At 40.7% G+C, this 15,469-nt stretch overlaps 1 protein-coding gene and 1 long non-coding RNA gene across 5 annotated transcripts; both read left to right on the top strand.

The window, feature by feature from the left end:
* The first annotated feature begins 8,352 nt into the window (after positions 1-8,352).
* Positions 8,353-9,574, top strand: LOC307028933. 2 transcript variants are annotated; one of them, XR_013805170.1, is made up of 4 exons: positions 8,353-8,857; positions 8,987-9,119; positions 9,221-9,295; positions 9,464-9,574. It is a non-coding gene; the product is annotated as an uncharacterized lncRNA (long non-coding RNA). The 2 variants fall into 2 exon arrangements; XR_013805171.1 differs by having other exon boundaries at positions 8,987-9,295.
* Positions 9,575-9,702: 128 nt separating this feature from the next.
* On the top strand, positions 9,703-14,467 carry LOC307028900 (uncharacterized protein). Of its 3 annotated transcripts, none has more exons than XM_079664303.1 (12): positions 9,703-9,930; positions 10,010-10,188; positions 10,778-10,871; positions 10,953-11,188; positions 11,406-11,520; positions 11,922-12,039; positions 12,120-12,211; positions 12,635-12,752; positions 12,850-12,951; positions 13,050-13,223; positions 13,689-13,865; positions 14,093-14,467. In XM_079664303.1, exons 1-12 carry the CDS (start codon positions 9,853-9,855, stop codon positions 14,365-14,367), a joined length of 1,758 nt encoding a protein of 585 aa, XP_079520429.1. In that variant the 5' UTR covers positions 9,703-9,852; the 3' UTR covers positions 14,368-14,467. The 3 variants fall into 3 exon arrangements, with proteins under 3 accessions (XP_079520429.1, XP_079520430.1, XP_079520431.1); XM_079664304.1 differs by having other exon boundaries at positions 14,067-14,205; XM_079664305.1 differs by lacking the exons at positions 9,703-9,930; positions 10,010-10,188 and adding an exon at positions 10,189-10,318 and having other exon boundaries at positions 14,093-14,466.
* The last annotated feature ends 1,002 nt before the right edge of the window (positions 14,468-15,469 follow it).

Genomic DNA, 15,469 nt, shown 5'->3' with positions numbered 1-15,469 from the left:
TTTGGAAAATAGCTCGAAATAAGGTCTGTGGTTGACACACATTTAAGAGAGGGATCACGTTTTGTTCAGCCGGATAATCTCCACATGTCAACCCTACTTTTATAATTTTTGAATCATAAATCTAGTCGCTAGAAGCAAAATGCTAACGCTATGCTATAGACGAACTACAAGCCAGTACAGCAGCAGGGTCGCACGACTTCAACGTCACCCCAACTTAAGATCGTTTCAACTGACTTGCACTGAAAATGCACTTTGAACACTTTAAATATATTAACATTTTAAACTGTATACCCCGGTTATCTAGGCTCTTTTTGTTTTGTTTAATGTGTACCACGTTTATCTAGGCCCTTTTTGTTTTGTTTTATGTATACATGTCACACTGTGGGAAACGATATTTCGATATTTCTGGATGTATAACACATGTAGAATTTTTGACAATAAAGCTGACTTTGACTTTCGCGCGCTTGCATATTTTAACAAAGCTTTTCATTTTAGCCACACTGAATTGAACTAGAAGTCATGGCTGTGTCAATTACCAGTCTGATATCGTTTTACAAAGATGACAAGAGTGTAGATAGGAGAGAACCACTACAAGTCAGGACACGTAAAACAGTGCTGCCTAGATGAATGTGTGCTTACCGGTGTTGTCAGGGCTAGCATGAGGGACAAGGTTTATAGTGTCGGTGAGTAGTGATAGCAAGAGTACCGTTAACCTAGAGTTAATTTATTCACATACATTCCCATCAACAAATCCATTTTATGTGTCACATGAAATCTTTATTAGGCAAGGCAAGGCAAGTTTATTTATATAGCACTTTTCAACACAAGGCAATTCAAAGTGCTTTACAAAAAATGAAAGACATTAAGAAAATGGCATTTAAAATCAGTCATTAAAAAGAAAAGCCAATCAAACATTAAAAGAAAAAATACATGGATAAAAGTTACAGTGCAGTCTAAGATATGAATAGTTCAATTAAAAGCAGCGACAAAAAGAAAAGTCTTCAGCCTGGATTTAAAAGTAGTAAGAGTTGCAGCGGACCTGCAGGTTTCTGGGAGTTTGTTCCAGATATTTGGAGCATAATAACTGAACGCTGCTTCTCCATGTTTAGTTCTGACTCTGGGGACAGAAAGCTGACCAGTCCCTGAAGACCTGAGAGATCTGGATGGTTCATAATTTAGCAGGAGATCAGAAATGTATTTTGGGCCTAAACCATTCAGTTCTTCATAAACCAGCAGCAGTATTTTGAAATCTATTCTTTGACACATTATTTTATTTTTATTATTTCGTGATGACTTTTAATCTGGGGGGAACTAGTTTTGGCAGGGGGAGGGGAATGTTGGGTTCTCCTATGTTTGAGACCCCTGTTTGTGGGCGTGGTATTGTAATGGGGGATAGTCAGGGTACGCCAGGGTTCACTTTGGCCAGTAGGGATGTAGCCCCTTCTTTTAGCCCCTCTGTAGGCATTTTACATGAGCCTCGTTATGCAAGCACTGCTATTCCTAGCCCTGATGCCCTTGCTACTGAGATTGCTAATCAGATGGGAGATGTACTTCAGCAGGTTAGTCACAAAGTAGTACAGAACATTATGACTCAACTAAGCCCATCTCTTAGTGCCCCTCTGACCAATACTGCCACCTCACCAGTAAATGTTGACATTTCGACTTCAAACGTGCTTGGTGCCTCTCACGTGCAGCTTGTATCCCACAGAAAGCTAAAAGATCCCCCATGCTTTAAAGGAGACAGCTCTGATTTCACTTCAGTCAGAGAGTGGGAGGAACTCATGAGGGATTTCATTAGGAAAAACAACCTGAGACCTGAGGAACAGGCTGAGGAGATCCTTACCCATCTAAGAGGCAAAGCAAAAGACGTGGTCAGGTTTGGTACCAGAAACAGTGACATAGACATCACACGTGAACCTGAAGCTATCTATGGTCTCCTAAGAAAGCACTTTGACTCTGCACCATGCTCACAGCTCCCTTTAGCAGACTTTTACACCACACTGCCTGGGAAAGGTGAGGATGCATTTGACTACTGGCTCAGGCTGCACCGTGCTGTGGACCTTGCCATTGAGCGTCTTAGAGAGCAGGGCAAGACGCTTGATAGTCCTGGCACAGAAGTAACTCGAATGTTCATAAGGAACTGTCCCTCCCCTGAGCTTTCTATGACATTTCGGTCCAAGACGATGGACAAATGGACTGCTCATGAAGTTCAGGACATCTTAGATGAGTATCACTCAGTGAAGACATCCAGGATGAGTAAGGTAACTGAAGAGAAGGTAAGGGTGAACACACAGCACACTACCCCTATGCCACACATGCCACCTACCGGGGAACAGGGTGCACCACAAGCACACGCCACAGACTCTGCTACCCTGGAACACCTTATTGGCATGCTGGAGAAGGTGCTTCTGCAGAGGCCTGTTCAGTCGAGTCCAGCCAGACAGTCTGGCCCAAGACGTCCCAGGATTGAAGGGCTGCATGACACGCCTTGCTCTGTTTGTCATGACGTTGCTCACTCTACTTTCAACCACTGTCGTGACCACAGACTCTGTTTTCAGTGCCACTCACCAAACGATTCTAGGCTTACTTGTCCTGGTCCTGTGCCGCCTGCGGCTCCCCCACAGTCGGAAAACTAATGGGTCCGCACTTCAGGGAAGACAGTGTGGATCATGATAGTGACCCTCCCAGCTGTGACAGTTATGACTTGGAGTCTTTGTATGAATCTCTTTGTTCCTTTGCACCGTCTGGAAAGACTGTCATTTTCCAAATGACGCAGAAATTTCAGAAATCCGACAGCTTGCCTTGTTCTACACAAATGTTAGTGCTGCAAGTGGAGTTCCACTGAAAACCATGATTGATAGTGGCTCTATGTCATGCTCTCTGAGCGAAGCTGCAGTTGCACGCCTCTTGCAGCAATGCCCTGATTTGAAGAGAAGTCCTGCTGATGACATTGTTGTTGTTGGTGCTGGTGGTCACCATATCTACCCAACAGCAGTCTATGATTTGGAGGTGACAATCTATGGGTTCAAGTTGCTCATCCCAACATTTGTCATCCATGGACAAACAGACGACATGATTGTTGGTAGTAGTGCTATCAAGATTCTCATACATCTGATGAAAAAGTCTGACGATTATTGGAGACTTCTGGCTACACCAGTTGACATTGCAGATGATGATTGTTGCCAATTTTTGTCCCTGCTCTCCAACTCTGAGAAATGGCGTGGGGGACCCCTGCCTGACAAGATCGGCATAGTGAAGTTGAGGCAGAGTGTTACTCTTGAACCACTTTGTGAACACCTTGTCTGGGGATAATTGCCCGAATCAGCACCTTTGTCAGTGGGGAGCACAGTGATTGTTGAAACGACTAACTCAATATCAAGGCCCAGAAATGTGTTGGTTGGCCGTGTAGTCACACCTCTGTGGGGTGTGTTGGAGATTTGGAGGATGTTGAAAACCAACCTCGTCTCCGCGTGTCGTTTGATAAGCTGGGTGAATTCGGGAGAAGGAAAGGATTAAGAAACACCAGAATACAAGTTAAACAATAATCTTGCTTTAATGATATACAGTAACAACCCAAAATACACATACAAACACAAAGACAAAGGAAGTACTTCCTGCTCTACTCCTGTCCTACCCTCCTGGTCAGCCTGAAGAAAAAAAGAGTGTGAACCCCGGGAAAACACAGTGTTTCATACTAAAAACACAGGAGGGGGTGTGTGCGGGCTTTCCCCCCGAGGTCATCTTATTGGCAGAGACCAAGACATGGCCTGTCGTACCCAATCAGTGCGACACAGCAGAAGAAACCCCGTTCACATCTTGTAGCCAGCCCCCACCCCTTTTATGGCCCTTTGTCCCTGGGTCCATCTTCCCCCCTTCAGGTTACCACACACAAGTTAAAAGTATGTTTTAAGATATAGTTGTTATAGTTGGCTAAATATACGTAATACATGTTAATTACTTTCATATCAATAATAACGAGGAACACGTTACCTATGCTCTTAAGCAGTATTAGTGATGCTTTTCAAATAGTCAAACTTCACACCGGCCCAATACAGAGAACACACTCATTTGTCTTACAGCCTTTCCATTTGTTTGAGCTATTGTTCACATCTTTACTTCAAATAAAAGGTTTCACATTGTATATTTCCAGCTTCCTTTACACATACTGTTATTATTAATACAAAGTAACCAACCACACACCTCTTATTGAAAACAAGTCGATTTCCCTGACAATTGATATGCTGAAACTCCTCGGAATGCGCTCCCTCCCCCACCTCTCTCGTCCCTGTCATAAAAACTGCTTCCATTTCATATAGAGTAATAAAAGATGTTTAAGCTAATTTCTCCACAATGTTTGTAGCCATTTAGTACCCACACATGAAAGAATAAGAACAGAGGTATAGTTGACCAGTAATCATGTAGCACTTATATTTACTTCAATGAAAACACCCACACATCTGCTTCAAGCCTGTGTAAGCGCACCCTTCTTTTACGAGGGAAACATTCCAGCGTCTTGGCCCTCTTCCCAAATAAGGGTGTCCCCTGCTCCCATCTCTCTCTAAACACACAGACTTCACCTCAATATATTGGGGGAGGGAAAGGATACATTGTCCCTTCAAATTTAACACACATGAACATATATAAGGTGACACCAAAATGAATATACCAGATTTAACTTTCCTGTCATACCCCGTTACTTTAATACTTCAAATAATTCAAATAATCCTTCAATTTCCCCCTTTTGGTCTCGCATTAACGAGACCAACACACATAAGACATTTGAAACAAAACTACTGTCCTTCTTTAATACTGTGTCTGTCCCCCTTCATTAAACCTTTGGGAACAGAAAACAACCTCCAATGACAGTTAAGAAAGACCAAACTATGTTAAAAAATTGTGTCCTTGTTTGCCGAATCATCATACTCGTCCTCTCCCTCCGCATATGCCAACAAGGGCATTTGGTACAGTGGGGGAGGAGCAGCTTTTCCTTCAATGGTGGAAATGATAAGTTTGACACACAAGGAGCGGATGCATGGCACACAACAACAACCACATGTTATTAAAATGGCCACAAAAGTAGCTACAGAAATAAAGAGAGACATTATTAAACCTTTCCATTGACCAAACATGTTAGCGAACCACTCCTCTAAGAAATTTTGTACCCCTGATTGTTCATGCATAGTTTTAGATAGGGTGCGAAGGCCTTCCAAAGCCCTTGTGACGGAACCGTCTGGAGCCGTGTTATTGGGAATAAATGTGCAGCACATCTCCCCAAACATTGCACAAACTCCACCCTTCTCTGCAAGAAGCATATCCAACGCCATCCTATTTTGCACAGCCATAAGGGATGTTGGACCCAATTGTTCAGCCAGGCCCTCTACCGCGTCCCTAGTGAGATTGGCCAATCGGAGTATGTTGTAATGTACATAGTTAATCCTTTCTACATTTTTGATAGGGGTCACAGGGAAGAAGGCAGAGATAATTGGCAAACTTTCAAACCCTGCAGCTATTTGATCAGCTAGTTTGTAGTCGTTAGGGACCCCTCGTGGGATTCCGATGGAATCGATGTAGGTGGGAGAGTCGACAGATAAATCGAAGGAGCCCGGGGCGTGGCGTTTGGACAGCGCGTGTCTCCTACGTCGAGTGATTAGGTTGGTATTAAGTGTGTCTTTAGGGTCCGTGAGCCCCAGTTTTTTGCCTAATAACATTAGGGGTGCCTGGAGGCGCACCATAGCACACAATCCTACAGATAGTTCGGGAATACGGGTGAACAGGCGGTGACCCCCACAATAATAGTAGAGCCCAGCTCTGGCCCAATGTCCTATATTAGTGCTAGACAGGGTGAGGTTACACCAATCCGGAGAGACATTTCCTAGGTCAAAACGTGGGGATTTCTGAACCATGGAAAAACATGTGTACCCACCGGCGCCTTTGTCAGGCGTAAATGGGCCTGTCCTAGTGTCATTATCAATTGGAGGGAAAACTTTGGCTAGGGTGGTACAGTTAGGAGGGCTGGCCATCCTAGTCAGTTGTAACATACAGTTGTACCCCCAGGTATCTGTGGGAAACAGGGGCGCAGGGTCAGTGGCTAATTGCGGGCGGGCCGTAGCACAGGCTAGACAATCCCCGGCCATTTGTTCTTGGGCTGTTTGGGCAACCCATTTTAACCATAGGTTGTCATCTGTGTATCCTGTGGCCATTTGGATGACGTCTAGAGGTTGAAGTTGGCTATAATCCCCCGTGCATTTATCCGTACATGTAATTTTAGACAGGTATTTAATATTAGATGCTGCCCGAGGAAGGTTTCGTTCCACCTTAGGTTTAACTTTAATTTCGAAGAGGCCTTGTGGCGAACCCCCCCCTGCATGTACCGCGAGGACATAAAGTCCAGCGTCGGAGAGCACTACATTTTTTAGCGTTATGCGTACGGGATTACAAAACCTGACAACGCATGGGACGTTTGGGTTTCTCCTAATCACTTTCATTCTATGTTTGAGGGATCTAACGATTTCCGCCGATCGGTAAGGTGGCATGTATCCCCAGTCATCAGGACCCGAATTTGCTAGGACACCGGACCAGGACTCGCAGGTGCACCCGTATGTGTATGTGACGGACACAGCAGGGTCGCCTTTGGTCCTGTATGTACTGCCTCTGTAAATGTAAGGAGCACCTTTAACCGTATCTGTGACGGTTTTGTTACATACCGCAGGGGCTAAGCAGACATATTTGGCTAGGTAGGAATAGGTACGGTCGAGGCTTCTGCAGGGGGCAATTTTGCACAAGTCGAGTTGTATTATTCCATCACTACCTGCATGGAGAGTGAAGGTTTGTCTAGGAGACATTGGGGTAACTACTGTCTCATAATGGCCCCGTTTGACTCTAGTTACGGATTCATTTGGCGGAGGAGTGGAGTCTGGGTGGTCAATGGAATCACATAAGATTAAAATAATGGTAACAATCACAGTAGAAACCAGGGCTAATCCTGCCAACCATTTCCAGTTACCATACATAGTTATACTGTGAGCTCCAACCCTTCTAGTGTCAGTATACGTCTATTCTAACCCCCAAGTTATTAAAAAAAAAATGCGGTGAACCACTGGGTCACTCAACCATGATTTTAAAGGTTACAATGTACATACAGCAGGGCGAACAAGTAGATTATTACTCCTAACACTAGTAGTGACCAACAGGTTATCAGGAAATTCAGGGCTCCTTCAGACATTTTCTATTGTTCTCTGAGAGGTTTTGGTCCCTGTGTCAGTATCACATGAGGTAAAAAGAAAGACAAATCCCTTAAATATAGATTTTTTTTTTTTTAGAAAACAACTCCCTAAATTTGGGTTTATAAATGGAGTCTTCTTATAGGTTAATAAATGACTTTAACCTGTGGATTAAGATACCACTTCCCTCAAAAAATGGGTTATTAAAAGAACTTTACACTGTGGGTTAAGATACCACTTCCCTCAAAAAATGGGTTATTAAAAGAACTTTAAACTGTGGGTTAAGATACCACTTCCCTCAAAAAATGGGTTATTAAAAGAGCAGCCTGTCCTCCTACAAAAAACGACCAAATAGGTCGATTGTTTAAGCAGTGTTGATCACGATATTACGACCCATAGCCACGTAGCTTTCCCATTATTCATTTCTAGCAGCAGTTTATTACAACCTTTTGTCACGTTTTGTCACGATCGTAATCCCGTGAACTTTAACCTTGCGCATCAATAAAAGTGCGACGAGCCAAGAAGATGAAGATGAAGATGAAGATGAAGAAGAAGATGAAGAAGAAGAAGGATTATTAAAGAGCGTCAGAGCTTTACAAGTGGTAAATCTGATTTCTGTATTTCATTTGATTTGTTTACGCTTTTAATTAATCCTGTCGTTTTTCTACTAATCATGTTTAACCACGATATTTCAGTTTTACGTTTTAGGGCTGGCCCGTAGCATAGGCAGTATAGGCGAATGCATGTTGTTAGCAATAGCATGGCTGTAAAGGTTAGCGCTTAGCGCTTAGCTTATATGCGCTAACGGATATGTATTGCAATATAAGAAGGTTCATCTACAACAAGTTGTAGGGAGAGTTTTCTCCTTCGCACAAAAGGAGCTAAAATCTTGCCTAAAAACAAAACCCTTGGTAGCACGTGACATAACACATAACAATGGCAAAAGTATGTATATTCAGCTAACCAGACCAGGACATGATATGAACGTAAACAATGCGAAAGGAAATGGCACTTTAATAATAATAATAATAATAGTTGACATTTACATGGCGCTTTTTATAATGCACACACTTTTTCTTTCTTCGAAATGTCACCTAACATGTTGCATTAATGATAGTTAGGGTAAGTTCAACACTTGAATATCATCAGGTCATAGTTGTTTTACTACTTTAAACATTCGCTAATTCAACTTAAGTTTTGTGAAAGCATCACATCTAGTTAAAAAGAGAAATATATTTCCCTGTAATTACTGATTTACCTGGGACTTGATTGATTTTGGTGCCTGTAGTTTTATTTTGGCGAATGCTTATTTATGAAGCAACAATTAAATTACATGGTAGCACAGCTAATCTGAGTTCATCTGTTTGTTTTTTTTCAGGTCATCTATCAATTCAATTATATGAAGTAGCCTATTATCATAAAAAAATCAACGGTTCTTTTCAGAGCCATATTCATCTTCCTACTCTCTTTCACCCCTCTCGTTTTCTTGTCTTTTGTTTTGTTTTTCTCCCTCCCTGTATGTCAGTTCATCCTTTGTTTGTTGTTGCCCTTTTTATCCTCACTTAAAAATGTCATCCAAGCAACTGAATGAATGGCTAGAGATAGGGAATGCCCTCGCAGATGAGTTGGCAAATAAGGCAAGTACAACATTATCCAAAAATGTATTATAACATTTACTCAAATGATAACAGACACACACATTACAAAGATGTGTGTGCAACAATTAAGGGAAATATATAATCTCTTTTATATATTTATATATTAAGATACCAAAGAAACCAAAGAAACCGAAGATACAGAAGATACCAAAGAAAATAACGCAAGGATCAAATGTTTCCTGGAGGAAGAGGGACCTGGATGGGAACATTATAGCCCAACATTGGAATAAGAATCGATCTGGTCTGTAAAATATAATCTAGTTCTAGTGTTTCATTAAGTTTTAATGTCGTTGGTCGGTCCTCAATAATGTTTCCCATATCATCGTACTTTGTTTTATGCAGTTAAACCTTCCAGCTCTCAGAAGTCCCCAGAGGTCGAGGAGACACATGAGATTCCTCTACAGGTCCCAAGTCTTGGTATGCACAATGAATTCTTAAATTATCCTTCAACTTGAAATGTAGGTAATTGTTTGTAGTATGTAATAGCTTTGTTCATGATACATTGTAAAGTGAAAAGCCATGTATGGAATATCTTTTTTAAATTCAACTAAATTCCATGATTTGTTTTATATTTTGTTATTTTAGATCAACATCTTCAGACACTGAGAAACCTGTTGGGTTCTCTCACTGTCCCTGCATCATCAGAAGAAACACCCACTGCATCAACATGGACCCAAAGACAGTTGAAACGTGAACAAAAATTCTTCAATGGTTTGTTGCCACCAGAAGACGATCAAGCAGAAATACAGGATTACTATTATACTTTTGTCCTACATTGCATAGATAGCTGTCAAATTGCACATTTATATTTGTTCTCAGGTCCATACAACGTTCGTCTGCCTTCTGTGTGCTGCCCAATTTGTTCCGCCAAATGGTCCCCGAGCATAGGTGACTTGCTGGGATACAAATACTGGCCAGCAACCGACAGCTGCAAAATTATTTTTAAGTTTGATGTGTTCACATCATTCGAGCAAATGAAATTGGCCAGCCCAGCATTATCCCAGCAAGTATTTATAAAAATGCTTGAACATCGATCGTTTTCCACAGGAAGGGTAAGAATAAAATGTGGTTTTCAAGATTTTTGAATACCAAACTTTTAATTAACCAAATGAATACCATTCTTTTTTCCAGACAGGCAGAATCTGTAGCGATATGTTCCACAGAGTCTTTCGGGAGTTTGCCTTCTGTAATTACAGACAAGAAGATCTATGCCTGGTGGAGCCCTTTAAATGCCCAGCATGCACACCTGACATGCTGGCTATTGCTGTAGATGGCAATAGAAAGCATTATCGCTTCAAGAAGTCCAGAGGGTCAGTGAAATCATATTCTCATTTTAGTTGTTGTTTTATTGACTAAGCTGAATGTCTTTGCTGAAATGTCTAACTTTCCCCAACTCTGCAATTTCTTTTTCCAAAGTTTGTAGACCATCAGAAAACAATGGTTGGTTTGAAATTACACATAATTATATAAATCCAATTCATAAACATTATTATATATGACGCCTGTAAAGTTAACTCAACTTTAAAATGTTAAATGGTTGACGTTAGTTGGATATGTTGGAGCTAAGAACCAGTTTTGGATATAATCGCTTCATGAAAAATGTATTAAATTGCCCAGGAACCTTTTTCTATGCCTTCCTCTGCCCTATTCCATGCCCATCAATATAAAGGATGTACTTTTATTTTTACCTTTTTACAAGAAGTCAGTAAACTTTTCACTAATGTTAAATAATGGTGGCAAAAGACTTTACACAGAATTACAGATCAAATTCACAAAGACCTTTTCCACATTTATGAAAATGTTATGGCAAAAGCAAATTGGCCACTTTAAATAGAGGACACAATCAAACTTATGTATGTATGATAATGTTGCTTACAATGTCTTTCTCGAATTTCGCAGGACAGATGAACCGTCTCTATTTGATGGACTGTTCATTGCCCAGGACAGTAAAGTGTCTGCCTTTGTCGACAAAATCAGGAGCCAGATGACGATTGTAAGAATCTACTCAATCCCTTAACCCTTTATTTATTTTTCTTAGCACAGGGTTAAATGTAACAGATTGTGTCTATTTCAGAAAAGTGGTCGTGATGTTTGTGGACCGGCAACATTCACAGCTTGCAGAGAAACCTCACACAAGTCCAGGGCCAAGGTGGATGAGGAAGGACTGCAAATAGCTGTGTGCAGACATGGCATCTTACTACAAGGCCTAAATCACTACCGTGGTGAAATATATGCCTACCCAATGTTCCTGCAGAAGGAGCTGGCTGAAGTTGCGAATGCAACATTCTTTTGTATGGATGTTGCCTGCAGGTAGTTATAACTATTGCAAAATTGGAAGTGTTTGTGGGAAACGTGTTATCTATTTAATTCTTGCACATCCAGTAGATGTAAAGCAAAAAAAACATTCATTTGGATAAATGCTGATGTTGGTTACAAGGATTGTACTGGTAATTTTAAGGACCTGGTTTATCTTTTTACTATTATGCCATCATGCAACTGGAAAAGCTCATTGATTTTGTCATTACAGGTACTGGCCTTATTTGGAGAAGATGGCAGCAAAGTTGCCTGAGCTCCAACCACTTACAGAGATGAAACCTTTTCTCTCTGTAATGCACGCCAAGGCCCACACAGGCAAATGCGAGGTACAGTATGCAAGTTAAACATTTGTGTCACTAGATTCAAATGTTTTAGAAATTGTAGTGCACATAAGAATATCATGTAGTATATTCTATTCAAGCCTGTGGAATAATTGTAATAGTTACAAATGTTGACAAAATTGTTACAAAACAGACTGTCACAAGGATAGGCTTCCAAAACCCATTATGTTTATTTTAGTAAATATATCCGAACTGTAGAAATAATGAATGAATAGAGCTTCAAATAACTGCAGTTGTGACATTGTAGTTCAAAGCATAATTCAATATCAGAACATTTTAACTTTCTGAAATTGCTCCTGACACTGATGATAACTAAAGATGTACAGTACAATAAATTATAATATTGAACTAAATAGCTAGATCTCATTGTTTATGATTCTGAGCAGGTGAAGTGGGGTGGCAGAAGCCAGGAAGGTGCTGGAAATACTGTCGGCGAGGAAGTGGAACAGGTTAACAGCTTCCTCTCAAGGGCAGCTCTGACAACAAAACACATGACCAAATCAGGTTGGTAGAGGAAAACAAATAGTTTTAAGTAGTGCCACATTGTAAAGCTCATATGAATTTTCATGTTTTTGTGTTTACAGCTAGAGCAGATATGATAACCGTGCTGGCTATGCAATGGAACCACAGGAAGGTGGAGAATCTCCACAAGACACTCTCAAAGAGATTTGTCAAAGTAAGACGTCCATGCTGCATTTCAAAATGTATATTAAGACTATCCGAGTTTGTTGTTGTAGTAATTTAACACCATCCTTAGCTACATGTTGTTGAATTGAATGTATTCTGCAATCATTTCATTATGATGGTGCTGCCATGGCACACTGTTCTGCCAAGAGAGTCTCTGTTCTGTTTGTTTTTAATAAAGCACTATAGGTTGATTCATCTGAATTTCTGGATAATAATAATAATAATGTTAATCCTGCTTGATCTTGAAAAAAAAGGGACACTAAGGTGATACTTGCCAACCTTGAAGAGAAGGTGTTTAGCATTTCATGTTGTTGTCTGGTCAGTTAATGTGCATAAAGGAATTCAGTAAAAAACAACCTTCTCAACCAACTGGAACTCATATTCACTTTTTCCTTTTAAACATTCTAACCAGACTACACAGAGAGCACAAACTGAAGTGGACAATCTTGAGAGTCTCAAGCAAGAGCTGAACATCTCCCTGGAGGACACGGAGCAGTGGGTGTTGGAGGTCAAGCAATGGGCAGCCACTGGTATGTTATATGATCACTGTGGTATAGATTTGGTTCCATATTTCCAAACATTTGGCTTCATGTTTTATGATTACACCTTGTTGTTTCTGTTTTCAAGAGAAACATGGAGCCCAGAGTAGCCAAGAGGAGCTCCAGAGAGAAATAGATGAAATTATTTATTCCCTCCGAAGAAAGAAACACGACCTCTATCGACAAAATGGTATTTATTATTACGTTATCTAGAAACAATATTTGTTTCTTGTTGTTGTTGTTTGTATTATTAATATTAGTTTATTTGTATTTTGTTTTACTTTACAGACAGCAACCAAACAAGGCAACGCAAACGGAGAAGACTGACAGAGCTCAAGAAGAAACTCAGAGAGAGGATACTGCAGTACAACACCATTGATGCCTGTTCAGAGAAAGTTGACACAGAAGCAGCATGCGGTCTGTCTGAGGATGTCATTCTGCCCTGGGAGGCGCAAGGAGATGGTAAGAAACAACTTGTTTTTGTTTGCCCTAGATATTCCATAAATTCAGTTGAAGTACTAGAATACAATCACCAATGTAACACAGAGCTATCAACATAGGTGTCACAAATCATCATGATCACAACAAATCATTTTAAAATAATTATATTGAAAGGTCTGTATGATGTTGCCCTATCAAGTCTTAATAGTCTAGTCTCACTGGGACAGGCATATCTATGGAAACAGTAAAACCCTTCCTGACCACCCTGAACTGCATACTAATGTTGAATCTCAAGACATACTGAATGTAATTCTGCCAACATAGACAGAATTGAAAAAATTCAGCAAGCGGCGAGGTTGAATTTTTTTTTACCAGATTTTAAGGTTTTGGTCAATTTAATTAAAAAAGATTGAATACAAACTGATATTATTTGTTTTATTAGCCTTACCATTGTGGTTGTTATATTTTGTGTTTTTTCCATTATAGTGGTGAACCTGCGCACAAAGAGGCGACTTTTTGACCAGGTTATGCTGGTCAGGCGTATGGAAGAGGAGAAAGTCATCATTGTGAAGGAGATGACCCAGCATTGTCAAAATCTGAGGCAGGCACTGGACAAACTGGACCGCCTCCTTCATCAGACAAAAGACGACATCAGGAACCAAAGTATGTTCCACAAATACCGATTTATAATATTTGCCACTGCCCCCCTCCCAGTGTCAAATGTCTATCACTGAATAGCATCTGTAATGATTGCATTTTTTCTGAATCACAAATCTTTTTAGCTGATATACAGCCTCGGAGTTAAACATTCAAATTGCTTATATGGAACCAACATCAATGCTAATTAAAAGTTGCCTTACATAGACTGTCATTTTGTCTTTTTATTTTAGTTTCTCCAAGCGATATAACAGAAGAGGGATACAGGGGACTGCACTGCTGTATTTTACACCATCAATATCTTCTGGAGCAGAAACTGAGCAGAGTCACCAGCACCTACAGCTGTATTGGCTCGGACTCGTCTTTTCTCATGATGGAGGAAGACATTGAAGACGGTAATGAGGACGACGAACAGGACGGTGATGAGGACGGTGATGAGGACAACGAACAAGACGGTGATGAGGACGGTGATGAGGACAACGAACAAGACGGTGATGAGGAAAACTAACAGGACGGTGATAAGGACAACAAACAGGACAACGAACAGGACTTAACAAGTCTATTGTGTTATATGCATGTCAACGTATTAAAACGAGTATTACGATTGAATGGCTTGTTTATTACCTTTTTTTTTATATGATCCTGCTTTGCATTTACTATGTCTGGTATTCAAGTAAATGCCATTAGCAGTTATCAGTCACCTTCAGATCCGAGTTACCTCGAGGGCCAGAGGTTCCCCACCCCTGGTATAAGGTTTTGGTGATCACCCTTATTATCATCATGTCATTTAATCATGATCTGTTTAATTAGCCAATGCTTACATCCAAAGAATGTGTCTAGACTTTACTCCTACAGACACACACTAACAATACAAATTGAGCTAAGTAATACACTCACGAGCCACTTAATTAGGTACACCTTGCTAGGATGGGTTGGACCCCCATCTGCTTTCAGAACTGCGTTAAGTCTTCATGGCATAGATTAAACAAGGTACTGGAAGCATTCCTCAGAGATTTCACTCAATATTGACCTGATCGCATCACACAGTTGCTGCAGATTTGTCGGCTGCACATCCATGACGCAAATCTCTCGTTCACCATATCCCAATGGTGCACTGTAGGATTTGGATCTGATGACTGTGGACTGTGACATTTGAGTAAAATTCATTGTCATGTTCAAGAAACCAGTTGGAGAATATTTGAGCTTTGTGACACGGTGAGTTATCCTGCTGGAAGTAGCCATCAGAAGATTGGTACACTGTTGTCATAAAGGCATGGACATGGTCAGCACAACCCGGTATCACGGCAAGACGTGAACATGTGACGATTTACCATGATGGGAGACGTGAAGCTGTCACGATTTCGTCCCTTCAAACGTGACAATTACACAGTATTGTTAACGTGGCCCAACCAGTGGAGATATACCCGGAAATGCCAAGCAAATGCTACCCCGACGGTCGGTTGTTATTATTATCAATATTAATATAATAATGATTTCATTTGTAATAGTCACACTCAATTTCGCTAATTTTCTGTTGCCCCAGCTGGTCGGCACCTCTTTTAGCAGATACAAAGGCTATATTCATTTATTAAATCGATGTGTGTGGATGT

This window comes from Notothenia rossii, assembly GCF_949606895.1.
Source record: "Notothenia rossii genome assembly, chromosome: 1".
Taxonomy (NCBI): Eukaryota; Metazoa; Chordata; class Actinopteri; order Perciformes; family Nototheniidae; genus Notothenia; species Notothenia rossii.
The sequence above is the reverse complement of the archived record's forward strand: the minus strand, read 5'-3'. Positions and strand labels throughout refer to the sequence as shown.